Genomic DNA, 21,098 nt, shown 5'->3' on the forward strand with positions numbered 1-21,098 from the left:
TTTACATGTGAGACTGACGCATCTATTAAAGAAGAAGAGACTATTAGATGAGTATCTCCAAGTTTTCCCCTACAATGTGGATAACTCATCACAAACTCCCAGACGATTCTGGAATCAAAATGTGACAATGGAATCAGGTGCTGGCAATAGACAACTGTTATCAGGAGGATGGGACAGGACAGGAAGAGTTGAGTTTTGGGATTCTTTCCAAAGAGGGAAAGACTTTTCCTTTACATGGTGATGATGGCTGTCCCAAGACAAAATTCTCCTCAAGGAGGCATGGAGGCAAAACAACGTCTCCTCTATCAACTAGAGAAGTTTCTAGATAATATGCTGGCAAGGGCCATAAGTTTAAAGAAATAAAAGCAAGGTTCTGTAAAGAAGAGACACATCCAGATCACTGATAGTGGACAGGAAGGCTACACAGACTGGTTGTTGAAGGCAATGGCTTGTGTAGTTAGAGTAACCTTGGAGAGAGTTTCACAGGGGAAAAGACTCCATTAACTCTATCTGGTCCCCCCACAGGCAATTAATTTTCTCTTCTTCCTACTGCTGCCTTAGTAGACTAAAGAAAGTAGCCTGATTGGGAAGGGACAGGATCTGAAGCCACTGAATTTGACCCTGCTTCTATAAATTACCTGTGGAGAGGTGGTGCATTCATTGCCCACAACAGAGGACTAAAGTTCCACATTGTGGTTAGAGTAAAATTTTAATTTTCTGGCACTCTCTGCTCTGTCCACCCAGAAGACTGATGCTGAACGAGGCCCAAGACAGTGTTTCAACAAAAGGCACTATCTGGGCTGCTAGTTCCGTAGAAGTTTGATTGCTGTGAGTTACAAAGAGGGGCAGAGCAGGGTACAAAAATTGCTTAATCCTGATTGGAATCTCCTGCTTTATGGACAGAAGACAGGAACACATCCATCTCGACCAGTGTTGAAATGCCATGTGAAAAGCATGTTACAAACAAAAGAGAAAAATAAAAATCATCTGTGATATTAGCCAGCAGTCCCACTTCATTTGGGTCAGAGCTTTTGATTAGAATATAAATAGACTCAGCAAAAACAGATGTTAAAAGGAACAGTGTCTGAAACTTTTTGAAAGTATATGCAGGTAGAATGCAAGGAGCCCTCCCAGAAACACTCTACAATTTAGGCAACATAAAAAAAAAAGTTACTTTGAGATTCATATAACTCCATTCCTAGGTAAGATTACCTCCACCTTAACCCGTTAAAAATAAATTATAAACAATAAATTATAGAATTCTATAAATTATAGAATTACCTGGGATAGAGGTCTAAGTAGAACTGACCTAAAACTTCTTTTGTTGAATCATCTTTTACTGTATAAAGAGTAACACTTTCATGCCAAACATGAGCATTTTCTACCTGCTCAAATACAAGTCCTAGCAGCTCCTGGTAAATGTTCAATAAGCCTTGTGTAACTGCCTGAACTGGAAAGTATTCCTTCAGCTTCTCCTGATCTACAGAATATTTAAGTTCTTCTGTCTTGTTCATATAATAATGTAAATCCCATGCATTGATTTTTCCATCATAGTCAAAGCCTCTTTCTTCACACTCTTTTTTCTTCAAGCCCAGAATATATTCTCTCTCCTCATCACCCAGAGGTTTTAGCTTCTTACTTAAATCATCTGGAAAAGCAACCAAAGATTTATCTTTGAGTCAACTTGTCTGTTCCATATTGTACTATATTACTACTAGTAGTATGAGAGAACTAATTTATTAATTTAATTTAGATTTATACGAATACTAAAAAAGTCTATTTATCCAATACTAACAGAGAGATAGCCATGTTAGTCTATAGTCTGTCAAAACAAAAAAGCAGTTCAGTAGCACTTTAAAGACTAACAAAAACTCTACCACCTAATGAATTATTTTGTTAGTCTTTAGTCTTTAAAGTGCTACTGGACTACTTTTTTACCCAATACTAGTCACCACAATTTTCCCTTTCTCGATTAATGACTTTTATATTGCTTGCCTTCCTGTTTTAGTCACATGGCTGTCTGAGATATGACCATGTGCATTCCTGCACCATCCTCACTGGCAAGAGTTAAGTGTCATAATGTCTTTCATTCTCTTTTGAAGACATCCAGAAGGGAAGCAGACTCATGCACTTTAAGATCAAAAGGGAACATCATGACCACCTCCTGTCTGAGTCCTGCACACTGAAGGGAAAAGAAAATTGCCCACCCACTCTTGTTGTAGATCCATAACCTTTGGCTAAGTTACTGAAGTCCTCAAATCATGATTTAAAACACTTCAGAAACTACACAGAATCCAATATATACAGTAGTTTTACAAACTTCAAGAGAGACTTGTTCTACGGGCAGTAGAGGCAGGTGAAAAATCGTAGCGTTTCAGCTCATCGGACCTTTTGGACAATTCTTTCCTAACCCCACATATGGCAGTTAGAACTGCGAGCATGCGGGCAAAACCCACAGCCAGACACCTGGAAAATAATTCTCCCAGGTAAATTACATTCTGCTCATGTACTTTAAACCTCTGGTGCCACCCCATATAATTCCAATTTGTCTTTGTTGTGATTCAGTAATAGCTACAATTACAGCACCAATCCTTCAACTGCTTTTTTTCTTAAAATAGCCATTGGAGGTGTGACACAGTGATTCGTATCATAGCTCTTCTGTAGATCTTTATAGGGCTGTCCTGCTCCCAGCTCAAGCCAGTTAGCTGAAGATGGAATAGATCCATATTGTTTACCAACACTGGATCTTTTCAATAGCAGCCACAGTGTTATTTGCTAAATCAGGGAACACTACTCCCTATAATTCAACTAATTTTTACATTATTCTTCTATGGAGATATAAAGGATCAGAAAGTTATGAAAGCAGCAGTTTTAGAGTAAAATATTTTATCTTAGTGAAATTTCTAGAAAGCACATTCTGTTCTTACTGTAATATTTATACTTGAGTCTTTTTAGAATTTCAAAGTTCCATAAAATTCTAACATTTCAAATTTTTTAAAATTCTAACGTTTCAGTACAACGGTTGCCCCATTTAAATCAACATGATGACTTGCATAACCATTTGCAGGATTTTGGCATTATCAGCAAATCATGTACGGCGCAGTTCAGTTTTTCAAACATGATTACCTCAGGACAAAATTTCTTCATGTGTGAAAAGAATCTCCTCCTAATTGAAGAGTCAAGCCACGGCAAATTTCAATTTGTGGTGTTAATAATTTTAATAATTTTAAACTATTCTGAACAGATGCACATTAAAAAATACATGGACACTATAAGAGGCAGAAAACAATTTAACTTAATAAATATCTATAAAAATTAGATGCATAAATGCATAGATAAAGGGCTGTTTTGTCTCAGTGTTTTTTAGGGATGGGCATGGGATAGAGAAGTTACTCACCGTAGTAATGATGGTTCTTCAAGATGTGTCCCTGTGGGTGCTCCACAATAGGTGTTGGGCTCGCCCGGCATCGCAGATCAGAATTCTTCCAGCAGTTTCTCCTGGATCACGCATGCGCCGGCACGCACCGCTCCCTTGCGCGTCCCCGGCCATGTGCGCGATCCGGTCCCCGCCAGTTCCTTGACCAACCGCCTCAGATGCTCCTGAAAGACACTGGACAGAGATCCGCAGCGGGGAGGATGGGCGGGTGGTGGAGCACCCACAGGGACACATCTCGAAGAACCATCGTTACTACGGTGAGTAACTTCTCTTTCTTCATCGAGTGTCCCCGTGGGTGCTCCACAATAGGCGACTACCCAGCAGTAACCCAAGAAAGGAGGTGGGTAATCGGTTTATGTGCAGCTTGCCCCCGAAAGGACAGCTGTCGAGAGGCAGGTAACCTCTTGGAATACTCGATGTAGGGCATAATGCTTGGCGAAGGTGTCATAGGATGACCAGGTCGCCGCTCTACAGATGCCCTTCAATGCAATGCCCTTAAAGAAGGCTGTTGACACCGCCAATGCCCTGGTAGAGTGAGCCCTGGGCGGGGCCAGCAAAGGAGTCTTTCGAAGCTTGTAGCACATTTTTATACAGGACACAATGTGCTTTGAGATTCTCTGTGAAGAGAGACCTTCTCCTTTTGACCTGGGAGCGAGAGAGACTAGAAGCCTGTCCGTTTTCCGGAAGGACTTAGTTCTGTCTATGTAGAAGGCCAACGCCCTCCTCACATCCAGGAGATGCAGGTGTGCCTCCTTGCTGGAGCTGTGAGGCTTTGGGTAAAACGAGGGTAAAACTATTGGTTCGTTAAGATGGAATTCTGAAGAAACTTTTGGAACAAAGGCTGGGTGCAGCCGTAAGGTTACCGCCTCCTTTGAGAATACTGTGCAGGGCGGCGTTGCCATAACTGCTGCAAGCTCACTCACCCTGCGAGCTGACGTAATTGCAAGGAGGAAGGTTGTTTTTATCGGAAGGAGACGTAGGGGAACCATGGCTAATGGTTCAAAAGGTGGACCCATGAGCGTGCTGAGCACCAGGTCCAGGTTCCACGATGGCGGAAGCGGTTTCCGAGGGGAGTACAGGTTTACCAACCCCTTCAAGAACCTGGTAACGATAGAATGGGCAAATACCATGGGCCCCTCCTCTATATGCCGAAAGGGTGATATAGCGGTGAGGTGGACTTTTAGCGAGGATAAGGAAAGTCCGCCCCTCTTGAGGTCCAATAAGTATTCAAGTATTACCGGTATAGGAACCTCAAGGGGAGCTAACTGCTTGGCGGAACACCAGGCTGTGAATCAAGTCCATTTCTGCTTATAAGTCTTCCTGGTGGAGGTCCTTCGGCTACTTTCCAGGACTTGTTGTACTCCCTCCGTGCATGTATTTTCTAAGGAGCTGAGCCATGGATTAGCCATGCTTGTAGGCGCAGGCTCTGAGAGTTCGGGTGCACTATGGACCCCTGGGCCTGCGTGAGTAGGTCCGGCACCACCGGTAGGGGAAGCGGTGGGCGGTTCGACATGCGCAAAAGCAAGGGAAACCATTGCTGCCGATCCCACGTTGGGACTACTAGTATCATGCAAGCTCTCTCCCTTCTGGCTTTCTGCAAGACCTTGTGGATAAGCACTGTGGGGGGGGGAACGCGTAAAGTAGGGGGCCCTTCCATGGAATCATGAATGCGTCCCCCAGGGACCCCCGCCCCACTCCTGCCCTGGAGCAGTACTGGGGACACTTCTTGTTGTGCTGTGTGGCAAACAGATCGATCTCAGGAAACCCCCATCTATGAAAGATCAGTCGCAGCATATCGGCGCGGATCTGCCATTCGTGCGTGAGTGTGAAGCGCCTGCTCAGCTGATCTGCTTTCACGTTGTGAGTGCCGGGCAAGTACGAGGCTTTCAACATAATGTTGTTGGCGATGCACCAGTTCCACAGTCGGACTGCTTCCGCACATAGGGCACGGGATCGGGCTCCTCCTTGCCAATTTATGTAAAACATAGTGGAGGTATTGTCTGTATTGATCCCGACTACTTTGCCACATATGTGGTCTCGGAAATGCTTGCAGGCATTGAACACTGCTCTGAGCTCCAGTATGTTTATGTGCAGTGACTGTTCCGCAGGGGACCATAGCCCTTGCATCACCTTGTCGCCGATGTGCGCTCCCCATCCTATGTGGCAGGCCTCGGTAGTAAGAAAAATAGAAATTTGTGGTTGGTGAAAGGGCACCCCTGCTAACAAGTTCTTGGGGTTTACCCACCACGCAAGGGATCTGCGCACCTCTGTCATGGGCGACACTACCCTGTGAACAGTGTGGGATGCCGGTTTGTAGACGCTCGCCAGCCAATGCTGCAGGCTTCGCATGTGCAATCTGGCATTCTGTACCACAAATGTTGCTGCCGCCATATGGCCCAGCAGCTGTAAGCACGTTAAGACCGGCACCGTGGGGCTGTATGTAAGGACCTGCACCAGCGAACTGATGGTGCAAAAGCGGGGATCGGGTAGGTACACCCTTGCTGTGATAGAGTTTATGCGTGCCCCTATGAACTCTATGTCCTGTGTGGGGTCGGTCTTTGACTTCGCGAGGTTGATGACTAGGCCCAGCAACGAAAACGTGTCCACTGTGACGTGTATCACGCATAGGACCTCTGCCTTCGAGGCCCCTTTCAGTAGGCAGTTGTCCAGGTATGGAAATATGAATACCCCCTGTCTGTGCAGGTAGGCTGACACCACTGCCAAGGTTTTGGTAAAGACTCTGGGGGCCGAGGAGAGGCCGAACGGAAGAACCCTGTACTGGAAGTGTTCCTTGCCGACCATGAAGCGGAAGAAGCGCCTGTGTGCCGGGTGGATCGTTATATGAAAGTAAGCATCTTGTAAGTCGACGGCTGCAAACCAACCTCCATCGTCCAGTTCCGTGAGTATGGAGGCGACTGTAATCATCCGAAACCGCTGCTTGCGCAAGTAGCAGTTGAAGCCCCGAAGATCTAAGATGGGCCTCCAGCCTCCTGTTTTCTTCTCTGTGAGGAAGTAGCGTGAATAAAACCCTTTCCCCTGGAATTGTTCCAGCACTCTTTCCACTGCCCCTATGAACATAAGGTGGTCCACCCTCCTGTTTGAGCCTTGCCTCGTGGGCAGCATCTCGGAGGTGGGGCCTGGAGGGAGGCTTCGTCGGTGGGAGCGACTGGAAGGGGATCGCGTAACCCGTGGCTATGATCTCCAGCACCCATTTGTCTGCGGTGATCTTTTGCCATTGGGAGTGAAACGGTCTGAGGTGATGATGGAACATGAGATGAGAGTGGCATTGCGCGATGGTAGTGATAGTGCAGCCCTCGACATGCCCATCAAACTTGTTGCCTTTGGGCCTGTCCCAAGGGTGTACGGCTTTGTTGGGAACGTCGCCTGGGAGTTCTGTACTGTTGCTGCTGTTGATGTCGCTGTTGGTCGTAGCCCCGTTGATACTGCACACGCTGTGGTTGGTACGGGTAGTGTCTTTGCTGAGGGTAATATTTTTTCTTCCTATATGGAGGGGTATAAATACCCAGGGTTCTAAGTGTAGCTCTCGAGTCCTTACTGGAGTGGAGGACCGAGTAGGTTGAGTCTGCAAACAACTTTTGCGTGTCAAAGGGAAGATCCACGATCTTCGCCTGTAGATCCCTCGGGATGCCCGACGTCTGGAGCCAAGATTCTCTACGCATGACCACTGCTGTAGCCGTTGAGCGTGCCGCCGTATCTGCCACATCCAGGGTGATCTGGACTCCCGTCCTCGAAGCTGCGTAGCCCTCTTGCACAATTGCCTTTAACACCGGCTTCTTATCTTCCGGAAGTGAATCCATGAGAGAAGTAAGCCTGGCGTAATTATCGAAGTTATGGTTCGCTAGGTGTGGCGCATAATTTGCCATTCTCAATAGCAGGGTGGAAGAGGAATATACCTTCCTGCCAAACAGCTCTAGCTTCTTGGCATCTTTGTCCGATCCCCCCGATTTGTACTGAGAAGTCTTTGACCTCTGCTGGGACGATTCGACCACCAGTGAGTTCGGTTGTGGGTGACTGAAGAGGAACTCTATGCCTTTTGCTGGGACGAAGTACTTCTTATCTGCTCTTTTGTTCATAGGCGGAACAGAGGCTGGAGTCTGCCATATGATAGTGGCTGACTCCATAATGGCTTCGTCCAGCGGGATAGCAATTTTGGATGAAGCCGGGGGTCTCAAATTTTTCAGGAGTTTGTGATGTTTCTCCTGCACTTCTGCCGTTTGAATGTCTTGCGTGAAAGCCATGCTTTCAAACAGCTCCTGAAACTGTTTAAGGTCATCCGGGGGAGCAACATCCTCGGGGGCCATGGCCTCATCTGGGGAGGATGAGGAGGAACCACTAGGGTAAACCTCCCTCGAACTCTCAGGTTTCTGCGGCCAATGGTATACCTGCTCGCTGGAGGATTGCGAAGGAAAGTCTCGAGGTTCTAAAATTAACTCCCCTTGAGATAACTGAGTTTCCATCCCCGCCCGGGAGTGACCACGGGGTTATTGGCTGGCCGGGGGGTACCTGCCCCTGGGCATAGGCCTGGGGTGTCTGTGTCCAGCATGATAGGAACAACCATGGCAGCACGGGCACAGGTCTGGGGACAGAGACCTGGACCACTCTCGGGGTGTGTACCCCCGATGTCCGGGAGAGCGAGACCTCCGCGATGACACAGATAGTGGTGACACTGGTTTGTGATAGTACTCCAGTGGATCCAATCCCAGAAAGGGTGAAGGTGGCCCAAGCCATGGTGACATTGGTTGGAGGAACGGAGAAGGAGGTTCTGGATAGGCCGGTGGAGACCCAGGCCTTCTGGGCGGCGTGTGTAGCACAGGGGGAAAGCTTGTTGTTAGCAGCAGCGCAGCCCTGTCCGGAGAAGGGCTGCGGTGCCGGGTTTTTGCTCTTGCCTTTCCCCTCCCCTGTGGGGCTGGCACCGCCCCCTTCCGTGCCGGGGATTTCGGCCCCACTGTCGGCACTGCGCTCTGCCCGCTCAGCTGCGGTGCCGCACGGATAACGTCCTCTGGTGCCTGCGGGCTCCGTGCCGACTGGCCCTGCACTGTTGGTGCCGCAGGGGTCGGTGCCGCCGGTTCCTGCGCTGGCCTGGCCACCACTCTAGGTGCTGCGCGTGCCGGCTGTTTTGTAATCGGAGGCTCAGCCTCTGCCACGTGTGTTGCCGCGGTGCCACTTGCCTGAGTATGCGGCTGGGGGCTGTGTGCTCCGCCCGTCCCACTCGCTGAGACCGCCAGCAGGGATCAAGCTGGGGAGAGCTTCCTCCGTTTTTGCACCGAGGGGGTCAGAGAAGCTGCCTTCCTTTTGTGGAACCCAGAGGGCCCTTCTGTTTGCCTCTCTGGCACGTCTGGCTGGAGGGCCTTATCAAACAAGAGCATTTCAAGACGCATTTCTCTGTCTTTCCTTGCCCTGGCTGTGAGCTTCGCACAGTGGGAACACTTCTGGGTAACGTGTGATTCCCGCAGGCATCGGATGCATTCACTATGCCCATCGGAGGCCGGCATAGCTTCACAGCAGGACTCACACTTTTTAAAGCCTGAAGAAGCCATCGCGGTGAGTCTTTTACTGTTAATAGGGTACTTAGCACCTTATCCGTGCCTGTTTACCCAAATCGCAGACCCTGGCCTGCAGGGCAGTGGGCGGCCTACTGGCCTTCACGTCCACTCTTCTTCTCCGCTCCTCTCTCTCCTTTTTTTTTTTTAATATTCTTTTTGTCCTCTCTTTTTTTTTTTTTTTTTTTGAAAAAAAAAAAAGAAACAACAATTTACATGTAGAAACACTGTCTAATCTGACTCTGGCCGTAGCCTGAGCGGATTCCATCTGCAGCCGATGGCGGCTGAGAAGGAACTGGCGGGGACCGGATCACGCACGTGGCCAGGGATGTGCAAGGGAGTGGTGCGCGCCAGTGCATGCGCGATCCAGGAGAAACTGCTGGAAGAATTCCCATCTGCGGCGCCGGGCAAGCCCGACACCTATTGTGGAGCACCCACAGGGACACTCGATGAAGAAGGATTATTTTGAAAAAATGTAGACAAAAATACAGTTTCTACAATGTCACACAACAGGCATTCTTTTGTATAACACACAGAGCCTTTATTTTCTGAATGCTAATCCAACTAACTTAAATTCTGTCTAAATTGTGATAACACAGAAAATATTTAAAGCACAGTAGATGCTAGATTAACTCCAGGTATTTTATTTTAGGAATCTGTAGTGCCTTGACCAAAGGTAGAAATTGAATTTAGCACTTTGCATTACCCACAACATTGATGCTTAGCTCCTGTTCTATCTTAACTTTCAAGGCAGCCCAGGCTTTCAGTGGGCAGACCTCAAATTATTCAGTGAAATCTGTTCAGTTGTTACCATCATATCTACTTGCCCACATGGAAAAAAAATCTCAAAATGTCTAAAACTTATGCATATTTTTGAAAAATAATGAAATCCATGACTCTTGTGACAGTCACAATAAGCCTGACTTGTATGAATAAACATACCACCATCAGTTACCTGAGTCAAGATAAACATTATAAGGGCCATGTTAAATGTTAAATAATAGAAGCAAGGAGAATATAAGAGCTTTCTCTTTCCCTTTTCTCTAAAGCACCAGACAGAAGAAATTGATAAGGACAGGACAGTCTCCTAGATAGCTCAGTGGCTTGTTTCAGGACAGCAATTCCCACATAGCTGCTTAACACAAGTTTTTCCACTGAAGTTATTGAAGCAAGAATACACTGACATGGGAAACAGGTTACCAGGAAGAGCAACCACTTGTTGCATTGTGCAGTTTTAAATTATTCCACTGGAAACACTTATAACTTACGGGCTCTCTTATCCTCTCCCTATGCACACCAGAACTCCCATTACATTTAACACAGTCAATCCTGTACTTGAAGAACAGACTCTTAAAAATAATAAAAGGAGTGGGGCAAAGAGCTCCTATTCCAGATGAACCTCTGTGCTCCAGTTTCATATTTAAGTTTCCTTTGGGTAGAGTCATGTTGCAGATCTAAATATATAAATTATATAAATATAACAAACCTAAAAAGGTTGTTACATTATCTGTGCTCTTTGCAGTGTTCACCTCCAGCACAAAGTTGGCATGTGTATTGTGCCCAAGGAGCTCTGCTATTTTTGCTCTTAAGGGAACCAATTGCTGAAGAATTTTAGCATTTTCCTAGGAAAAAGAAGACAAAGTTATAATAAACTAAAAACAACTCAGTCAATATGATCAAAACAATAATTTGACTAAAACTTGAACTAAAATAATAAGGAATAGCAGACATTTAAAATGAGGCATATTGAGATTATTACTCAAAATGTTTTAAGTAAAAATATATTTTGGTAGGATTCCTTAAATTTTTCAGAGCACATTACCTACAATTTGGTGAACAATAGTCAGAGTCCTGATTTTTGTAAAACGCTGTCATTCATGAATTACATATCACTGAAATCAAATGTCAACTGTTTCTCTTTAAGGTTACTAACCTGAGTACTGGGAAAAGCATTATTGGATTTTCTGGTCAATTAAAAATGGAGTAAAATTTATAAAAATGCAGTAGTGGGTGTGCAGTCCTAATGCAAACAAACCATTCCCAGCATTTATTAAAAGTGGTCAGGTCACTGACGGTGGGTCTACACTTGCCCCCAACTTCGAAGTGGGCACGGTAATCAGCGTAATGAGAGATTACTAACGAAGGGCTGCAGTGTATATGCAGCACTTCATTAGGTTAATTCTCCCCCTGGGCAACTTCAAAGTGTCAAACTTTGCATATTGACTGCAGCACTGCATTAGTAATCTCCCATCACCCTCATTACCATGCCCCTTTCGAAGTTGGGGGCAAGTGTAGACAAGCCGTGATCGGAATAAAACTGGTTACCTACCATTTGTAACTGTGGTTTTTTGAGATGTGCTGCTCATGTCCATTCCAAAATGTGTGTGAGCACTGCATGTCTCAATTCCAAGCACTGACACCAAAGCATCAACCAAAATTAAGTTGGGAACGAGTACATGGCATCCCAATAGAGACTTCCATTGGTGCCGAAGTGGCAGGTCTGCATCCCCTCACTGGTGACTGTCATTTTGGACTGGTGGAGCGATGCCTGGAATCTGGAGACCAGTGCTGAGAGCTCTGAGTTGCCAGCAGCCCAACATCCATGGTACAGTGACTTTCAATGGGCAAGCATTGGAAGGACGCTCCCTGAGGAAGCAAGTGGAGCCACACTGATAGAGATTAAGGAGATAGTCTAAGGGCAAGTTTATCCCTCAACTTGGATGTTGTCAGCATTGGTATGGGTGACACCGAGAGAGAGACAAAACACACAGGCTGCAGGCCTTCCAACTTGACAGCATCTCCAGATGCAGAACTCCAGTGCCATTGTCTGGGGTGGCAGGCATGTCTCTGGGAGCGTTATACTGCTCTACTGAAGCTGGGGCTTGACTCCCACTTGGAGGCGATGAGCCACCCTACATGGGTCTAAGATTGCCTTCAGACCTTTCCTTGCTGGGAGGAGATCTGCCTTTACCAGCCTTTATCTTCTTTCTAGCTGGTACTGGGGAGGTAGATGTTCGTCCAATGATAGTAGTTGTCGGGTGTTTCAGACTGAAGTCATGATACTGTGCTCTGAGTTTGATTGCAGCCACTCTGGTGTTGGTATAAATGCTTCCAGTAGGAGGGCTTTAAGCTTAACGTCCAACTCTTTTTTAGTGCCAGGTTTAAAGATCTTATAAATATGATACCTATTGCTGGCATGAGAGTCCCCTAAGAGCCATACACAACTGCCATGGGAGTCACTAACTGGCATAGGTTTGTTTTTTTTACAGTGGTTGCAGTTCTTAAACCCCAGGGATCAGGGCCGCTGAGGCTAAATCCTATCTGGCATACTAATTCCAATCTATAACACACTGAGGGAACTATTAACTATTAAACTTTTTGCAGCTGAAATTTCAGACAGAACCAATCTGAAGATATAGCTTTTCAAGAACAAAGGAGCATTCTAGCACTATCACTGGTGGAAAGGAGTAACTGAGGGTGGGAAGGATCCGTACTGCCCTGTATGCCACACTATACTGGTGCCACTCCATGGAGAACTGGAGACAGTGTCTTTCAGATACTGTTAGGGGAAAATTTTCCAGAATTCGTGCATGTAGTGTGCACACATACCTAACCTGGAATGGACATGCAAGTACTTGAAGAAGCAGTAATTATAAACAAATCTCCTAGCTATGTTTTCTAAAACACTAGGTAAAAATGAGATGGGTGGTTATACATTTCTGCACTTTTATCTCAAGAGTTTGCCATTACTCTGATTAAAAACTAAGATTTAGAAAGATTACTTACAGAAATATCTTTTTGTTGGAAATGCTGACATATTTATAAAAAACTAATTTTTTTCTGGATTACTAAAATTAGGATGAATGTATTAGAGTCTATTTTGTGGGCAAGTACTTGGCTAAACCTAAGTAGGAGATCATCTCATTTAAATAAGTGTCCTATTTTAAAACCTTGGGACACATTTTACACACTTTGCAACAAGCACAGTAATTATGTTAAGTAATTGCTTAAACACATAATTGTTTGAAAAGAAGAAAAGTTAGTAAAATGTAAGTGGGTAGAAATGAACCCTTACCAATGTTGTCCAAGATTCTTCAGATAAGAAGTGAATGGAATCACTGACAGACCTGGACTGATTTTTGTGTAGAAATGATACTATCCCAAATAGCCAATTATGGTATTTTTTAAATTGTATTAAACTATGTTAGAATTTGTAATAAAGTACTTATTGATTAATACATTTTTATATGCTACCATTACTAGCCACACTTAAAATTTCATAAATTAAATATCTCATGTACCTCCTTGCATCTTGCATTAAAAGCAGTTTCCATTTTTCTTCTTGTTTCTGGAACACAGCACTTTTTCATGACAGAAAAATAGTGGGGATATTTTAAGGTAACTTTATATTTGTTCTTCTCAGTCTTTTCTAAACTATTAATGAATTCATCAGAAAGGGCTTCTGTGGAATATAAATTAATGACAACACTCAATAAAGGATATTTAAGTACAAATTTTTAAAAAGAAATATCATAACAACATTTAGTGCTTTTCATTTGTTTTACCAAAGATCAGTTAAATATAGGAACAGTCCATCTAGCCTAGAAATGACCAGTGCAGAGGCTAAGCAGAATTGAACAGAACAAGGCAATTAATTAAGTTGTCCATCCCTGGTCACACAGTCCCAAGCTTCTGGAAGTCAGGTTTAATGAAACAGATTAGGGGTTGCCTCCATGACCATCTTGGCTAATAGCCATTGATGGATTGATCCTCATTTAACTTATCTAATTCTCGTTTGCACAATTATACTGTTGGCCATCACAACATCCCCAGTCAATAAGGTTGCGGGTACATTACATGAAGACATATGTACCTATGTTTGTTTTAAACTTACCACCTACTATTTTCATTGGGTGACTCCTAGTTCTTGTCTTATCTGAACAGGTAAATTTATTCACTTTTTCCATACCAGTCACTCATCTGGAAGCTGTTCTGCACCCCTAATAATTTTTGTTGTGTTTCTCTGTGCCTTTTCCAGCTTTATTACATTTTTTTCATATGGGGTGACTGGAACTGAATACAGTAATCACCATGCACCACAGATTTACAGTTTCATTACGGTATTTTCTGTTGGATTATGTATCCTTTTCCTAATGGTGCCTAAGGTTGTTAGCTTGTTGGACTGCTGCTGTGCAGATGAACTAGCCACCATGCTTCTAAGATTTCTATCCTAGATGGTAACAGTTAATTTAGGCCCCATCCTTTTATATAAATTATTTGGATTATGCTTTACAATGGGCATGTTTTGGGAGTAAGGAAACTTCAAAGTTGCATGGGTACTTCGAAGTGCCTGCAGCTACACAGCTTGCTGGCAGTTTGAAGTTAGCAACTTTGAAGTTCGCGTGGCAAGAATTACGCTAATGAGGTGCTGCATGTGCAGCACAGCACCTCATTGCTGTTCACCGATCCGGCTCATTTACATACCCCGTTCGAAGGTGTGGCCTAGTGTTGACGAGCCCAATGTGCACAACTTTGCACTTATCAGAAGTAAATTTAATCTGCCATTTTGTTGCCCCGTTTTGTGAGATGCCTCTGTAATTCTTCACCGTCAGCTTTGGACTATCTTGAATAATTTTACATTACCTGCAAACTCTTCCACCTTGCTGCTCACGTCTTTTTTTACAAATCATTTATGAATGTGTTGAATAGCACTGGAGTGACATATACCTCTGATAATTCTGTTCATTACAATAGTTTCAATCAGTTTGCCTGTTACTAAAGTTAGGCTTACTCGCCTGTAATTACCAAGATTGCCTCTGAAAGTTTCTTAAGAAAGACTAAAGGAATCAATGTTACATTAACTATCATGCAGTAATCTGGTACTGAGACTGATAGGTAACATACAGTTATTATTAGTTCTACAGTTTCATGTTTGAGATCCCTCAGAACTCTTTAGTGAATGCCATTTGGTGCTGGTGACTTGTTACTGTTTAAATTATCAATGTATTACAAAACCTCCTCTATTGACACCTCTGGAACAGCTCCTAGATTTGTCACCTAAAAAGAGTGACTGGTGTGGGAATCTCCCCCACTCTCCATCCATTGCAGTGAAGACAACAAGAAGAATTTAGTTAACTTCTGTGCAACAACCTGTATTCTCATGTGCCCAATTAGCAACTTGAGCACTCAGTGGCCCCAGCACTCTCTGGCAGGCTTGCTGCTTCTGATGTACTTTTAAAAAGCATTGCTGTTAGTTTTTGTGTCTTTTGATAGATGTTATTGAAATTCTTTTTTTGGCCTACCAAACTATACTTTACCCTTGACTTGCAAAAGTTTATGCTCCCTTCTAGTTTCCTCAGTACAGTTTAACTTTCAATTTTAAAGGGTTAAAGGGTTAATTTTAACCCGTTTACACTCTGCTGCTTAGAAACAGCACATTTCTAGTCCTCTTGCTGCTTTTGTTTAAAAAAAAAAAGGGGGGGGGTCATCTAAATTTAATCTGACCCTATTGTGCTGTTTGTAAATAGCTTCCATGAATCTTGTTGGCCTTCCACTCTTATCTGTGTTCCTTTCAATTTCCTTTTAACTAGCTTCCTCATTTTTGCGTAGTTCCCCTTTTTGAAGTGAAATGTGACAGTGGGGAGCTTCTTTAGTATTTTGCCCCAATATAAAGGTGATAAATTTAATCACACTAGGGTCACTATTACTGAGTGCTTCAGCAGTATTCACATCTTGGACCAGAATCTATTCTCTACTTTAGACAATATCATAAACTACCTCTCCTTTTGTGGGTTCTAGGACTAGCTGTTCCAAGAAGCAATCTAATTCTGCATCCCATCCTAAGGTGACATGTACCCACTCAAGATGGTGATGGTTGAAACATCCCTTTAGTATCAGTTTTCTGTTTTTGGAGCATCCCTAGTCTCCCAGACAAATTCAGTCACCATTCACTGTCTGGATCAGGTGGTCAAGTAGCATATTTCTGCAATCTTTTTGTTATTCGAGTATTTTTATCTACAGAGATTTTATGGTACTATTTCATTCATTTTTGATTTTTACTTTAAGCATTTCTGCTCTCTCTCACTTATAGTGGCACTTCCCCCAAACAAAGACCGACTCTGGCACCCCTATATAACATGTTATTACTATGTCCCATTGATTACCATTGTTCAATCAAATTATATAATATCCTTATGTAATATGAGACACTTAAATTCACCCATCTTACTATTTACACTCCGTGCATTTGCACTCAATCACTTATAAAACTTGTCAATATTTATATGAGTGTCTTTATGTGGTGTTGTTGATTGGGACTCTTTTTTTTTTTTTTGGACTCTCTCTCTTCAGCTCCTACATACAGGTTATCAATTTCTATCCTCTCCTCTCTATTAAGATGTAAAGAATCCCCTTTAATAAATCCACTTCTGAGGGATGTCTGCCAAACCACATGCTCTTCTGTACCTTTTGGCTTTCCTACAGATCTTAGTTTAAAAATGCCCTTCCTAAATACAGCCTAAATGTTATGGCTAATAATGCTCTTTTTTAACTAAATCAAACAAAATGAACATTATGAACACCTCACTTATGAGTATCAGAAATATATTTAACAAGATAATCCCATTTTAAGGCATATTAATAAAATTAGATATTTTTAAAACTATAACCTCAAAAAATATATTTGATAGTGACCTCCAGACCTAGGATCACCACATCCTTTACAGAGACAGCGAATCATATGAAAAATGAAGACCATAAAGTAATTCTTAAAACAAAGAAGTAGCTTAACTTCCTGAACAGCAGAGAAGTGTTTTAGATGGATCGAATATCACAGTGTGTTGCCCAGTAGTGGACAAGAGAGAGGCTAAAGTAAGTTAAAAATGGGAGGAGTAGAGTGGGCTGGCAAGACAATAAGTAGTATGAGACCTGAGAGATTAGGAGAAGCAAGTTATGAAGAATTTTTAAGTACATGAAGTTGGATTTGGAGAAGGTCAGGAAGCCAGTACAGGCTACAACACTCACGGGTGACAGATGAACCCCCAACTAGGGAAGGCTAGCCCCCACCCCTGCCCCTTCTGCCCTAAGCCCACTATTTCTGCCTCCCCACCAGAACACAGAGACCCCCTCCTCAACACAATCACCAGCCCCAAACCTCACCTCAGAATAGCCCCCAACTTCCAAAGAGCATGAGAAAGGTGGGCAGTGTGCAGCTGCCCTCTCTCCAGCTCTCGAGCACAGGGAGGGCAGCCCAGCCCTGGCTGGAGCACAGGGGGACCAGAGAGGGGTGCCAGACAAGCATAGGACAGGGGGCCTGGGCAGGGCAGTCGACTCCGGCTCCCCCAACCTAAGAAATCTACCACCCAGGGTAACAGTGTTACAATTTTATTTTCTATATATGATTATTTATCCTTATTTAAGGGATTCCTGAAATTTTACTGCTATAAAGAAACAGAAATACAGTACTCACGAAGTTCATTCTTAGAAAATGTAAGGAATGTGTTTTCCTCATTAAGGTTTTTGTTGAAATCTATGCACAGCTCACTCAATTGTTTCTTCATGGTCTTTATTTCCTAAATTGAATATAAATTGAACTGGCTATCAGTAAACAAAACTGTAATGACCTATTGGTGCGCTACATGTGAAAATAATTTAACTTTCTCTAAGTTTCTTTTACCCCAGACTCAAACGTTAGAAGTACATTTTGTTAACTCACAAGGGTTTGGTCATGTTAATCAGTGGTTCTCAACCATTTTTCGTTTGCAGACCTCTAAAATTTTTTGAAGGGCAGTGCAGCCCCTTTTGGATACCAGTGACTGTATTTATAGCTGAATTCCATTCAGTCAGTTTTCAGTCTATGTCTTTTGTGGGCTCCTGAGTCATAGTCTGTAGACACTGTAGGGTTCAAGGCCACAGGTTGAGAACTACCAATGTATTAAAATAATGCTCTTAGGTGGCTTTTAATGCATTAACACTCAGTTCCCCTCTCTCTCTTTTGTTTGAAAAGTCTAAAATTTTATGTACAATTTGCTGTTGTATTTCAGTAGGAATTGTTTTCCTAAAGATAAATGGCAGATGGCCCCAAAAGGAGCAGAGAGACAACAAAGGTGTGTGAACAAGCTGTTGAAAAAGAGCTCCTAGATTAGTTTGGGACCTTTTAAAAATACAGCAGAAAGAAAATAACATATATAAAAGAGAACAGCATTCCAAAAATTTTCCTAAACCCAAGAAATTGGATAAGGAAGATATTTTTGACATATCAGGCTGGCTTCTGGGGTGTTCTTGCTCCTTACTACAAAATTTACCTACATATAGTTTGCATACATTGTGATTAATTTATTTCTGCTGTTTCTGAGATTTTAAAAATAGTCAAGATTTTACATCACTCTAAGCCACCAACACAGCCTCCAAACATATAGGCTGGGTCTACACGAGCCCCTTCATTTGGAAAGGGGCATGTTAATGAGTGGGTTCAAAAGATGCTAATGAGGCGCTGCAGTGAATATGCAGAGCCTCCTTAGCATAATAGCGGCCGCAGCAATTCGAAAGTTAGGAAGAAGGGCTTTTGAAAACTGGGGGTTCCTTTCAGAAGGTTCTGTCTCCACAGGAGGCGCGCGATTCGAAAAGCTGCACTTTCGAATCGTCGTGGGCACCATTATACTAATAAGGCACTGCATATTCATTGTAGTGCCTCATTAGCATCTTTCAAACCCGCTCATTAACATGCCCCTTTCGAAAGGAAGGGGCTCGTGTGGACGCAGGGATAGTTTCTAATTACCTTCTGGAGGCATCAGGAACCTTACCATAATATAAATATGCACAATAGAGATTTAAGCTCCAGTCAATTGAAGAACAATTGGGAACAATTATCAGGGAAAGGCAGAGGGCTACTTCACATTCACAAGTCTGTGCTGTTAGTGAGACAAGGGGGGTGAGAGAATATCTTTTACTGGCTCAATTTCTGTTGGTAAAAGATAAAAGCTTTCCAGTTTACATAGAACTGTTTGATTTTTCAGTGCCCAATAGGAAGTGTCTTAAAGGTAGGGGGAACAGCAGACGTGCTGAACTCCTGGGCAATGTGTGGGGGAGAGGCTGACTCCATCCTTGCAGGAGTGTAGCTTTGATTGGAAAGGGAAGGGCTGGGGCTGCTAGTCCTCTGCAATGTTGGTGTGCACCATACCAGCCCCCACCTACAGAACCATACACAGTATGCAGCACAGGACTCCAGAAGTGATTTAAAAGGCCTGGGGCTCCAAATATCATTGGGCCTATGAGGTGGGCCTGCCTAAAGTGGCCTGATTTTAGGGAATTCTTCCCTTCACTTTCTCATGATCAGGCACCTTTTAAGCTGTCTCTAGTTAGTCACTCAAAAATTCATAAATTCAAAATCATTACCCACTTTCAAAAAACCTGGGTTTATTTTAAAATCTTTTAGATTGTATTTCTTTGTCTTGTACAAATTATCATCATTACAGTCTCCATAAGAGTAGCCTCAAAAACACTTAACTGAGACTTGAGCATGGAAACACCAACATATACTTAGAAAACTCTTCACAGCAGTAAAACCATACTTTCTTCATATTATAAATATAGTAAACCCATACTCACACTCTGTACTTCTTTGGGAAGATGAAGTCCATTTCTTCTTCCCATTTTAATTGACTTTGCTAAGTATCTCTTAGCTTCAGGCTTTAAATGTCCAAGATCACACTTTTGCTGAAATTATATTAAATAGAAAATGATGAGCAGAAAAAAGAAAAGTATTCCAAGGTGTAAAGGAATACGGTTTTCCTACTATAATTAAAAGTAAGAATCAAAGTTACCAAATAACTTGTTACATTTTTTAGGCCAAGATTTTTAACCTCACTTTCAACCTATCAGCCACCTGATAAAATATACCCTTTAACAGAAATATCATTATGGCTGTTTGAAGATGTACCATCCTGAAAACATTTTGCTCACGCCTAACTTCACAAACATCTCACTCACCTTATGTAAGCTAGTTGTGTTTAAAGATGAACAATTGTGTAAAAGTTTATAACAATAATGGCCTTAATACATTATGGTGAGTATTTTAAGCTTCTAATTATTAAAGATATTTCAGCTCCCTCAATGTGCATCTGATGTACAAGTTTTGTGAGAGGTTCTAACTTGGAGTACTTCATATAATTTTTCTGATTTTTTCAAAATTACAGGTAAGAAGTGTTTTTTGTCTCTTTGCTGACATTTACATACTATAATTTTATATTTCATTTTTGAATAATCATACTATTCCACATATTGTGTGAATAAGTCTTTAAGGAAAACTGAGCAAAGGAGACAATGTGGAATACTGGATGCTTGGATAAAAGCAACTGTTTAAAACACGCAGAGTTTTTTAAGGATGTGTGGGTGGGGAGGTTTGGTAACATTCTTAAGCATGCCCATGCTAGCCACTGTGTGCAGTTGTTAAAAGTGACTAGGCTTAGTATTATTGCTTCATCACACACATTACCATTAAGAATCTATTATAAACACCAATATTCAAAGGTTTAGATCACAGAAGTAAAAATTTCCTATAGAAGATGATCTGGAATATACATCTACTGCATAAGTCTAGGATGGAAGTTTTTCCTTTAAATTTAGAAAAAACGTTTTGATTTGATTAGACATAAAAACACTCACGTATCTTCCTCTATCAATTTTTTTTTTTAATAAAATTGATTTAGGATGTAGCATAAGTATGATAAATAACTAACAGATTCAGAGCTTAATTAAATGAGTAAAAATGGACTAGGGTCAGGGACATCTAAGACGTTAGGATTTAACATATAACTTTTCTTGGGATACAACCATAATAAATAATGAGCGTCTGAGGGGCCCTTTTTCCACTGTGCTGTTAACTTGGTCCTAAGAAGGCTCATAGGCTAGGGCTAAATGAAATAGTAGTGTCAGCAGCTTGATGCAAATGGCTGATCATTTGCTTATTTGTGAAGTTAACTTGTATATTCACACCATATCGCCCTGCTGGCAGAGGCTGCTCCTGGCAGAAAACAAGCAGTGCAGACGTGGTTCTGCTGGCAAAACACCCTTTTGCTGGCAGCTTCTTATGTCTGGGAAAAATC

The 21,098-nt window shown here is 42.8% G+C and overlaps 1 protein-coding gene and 1 long non-coding RNA gene across 9 annotated transcripts in view; one reads left to right on the plus strand and one right to left on the minus strand.

Moving 5' to 3' along the window:
• Positions 1 to 21,098, plus strand: part of LOC142013738 (uncharacterized) — an 81,238-nt gene that overhangs the window by 57,721 nt on the left and 2,419 nt on the right. The window lies entirely within an intron of this gene.
• The window catches only part of NLN (neurolysin), a 61,940-nt gene that overhangs the window by 23,853 nt on the left and 16,989 nt on the right, over positions 1 to 21,098 (minus strand). For all 5 annotated transcript variants that reach the window (XR_012645778.1, XM_074995498.1, XM_074995497.1 and 2 more), the window contains exons 4-8: positions 19,603 to 19,710; positions 17,465 to 17,567; positions 13,299 to 13,459; positions 10,484 to 10,619; positions 1,282 to 1,648 (exon numbers count right to left, since the gene is read on the minus strand). Coding sequence is in view for 4 of the 5 variants with exons in the window: in XM_074995498.1 (XP_074851599.1) it covers positions 1,282 to 1,648; positions 10,484 to 10,619; positions 13,299 to 13,459; positions 17,465 to 17,567; positions 19,603 to 19,710 (875 nt within the window). In the remaining variant the exon portion in view is untranslated. The remainder of the gene's footprint in view (positions 1 to 1,281; positions 1,649 to 10,483; positions 10,620 to 13,298; positions 13,460 to 17,464; positions 17,568 to 19,602; positions 19,711 to 21,098) is intronic.

The sequence above is a fragment of the Carettochelys insculpta genome, chromosome 5 (assembly GCF_033958435.1).
Source record: "Carettochelys insculpta isolate YL-2023 chromosome 5, ASM3395843v1, whole genome shotgun sequence".
Lineage (NCBI taxonomy): Eukaryota > Metazoa > Chordata > Testudines > Carettochelyidae > Carettochelys > Carettochelys insculpta.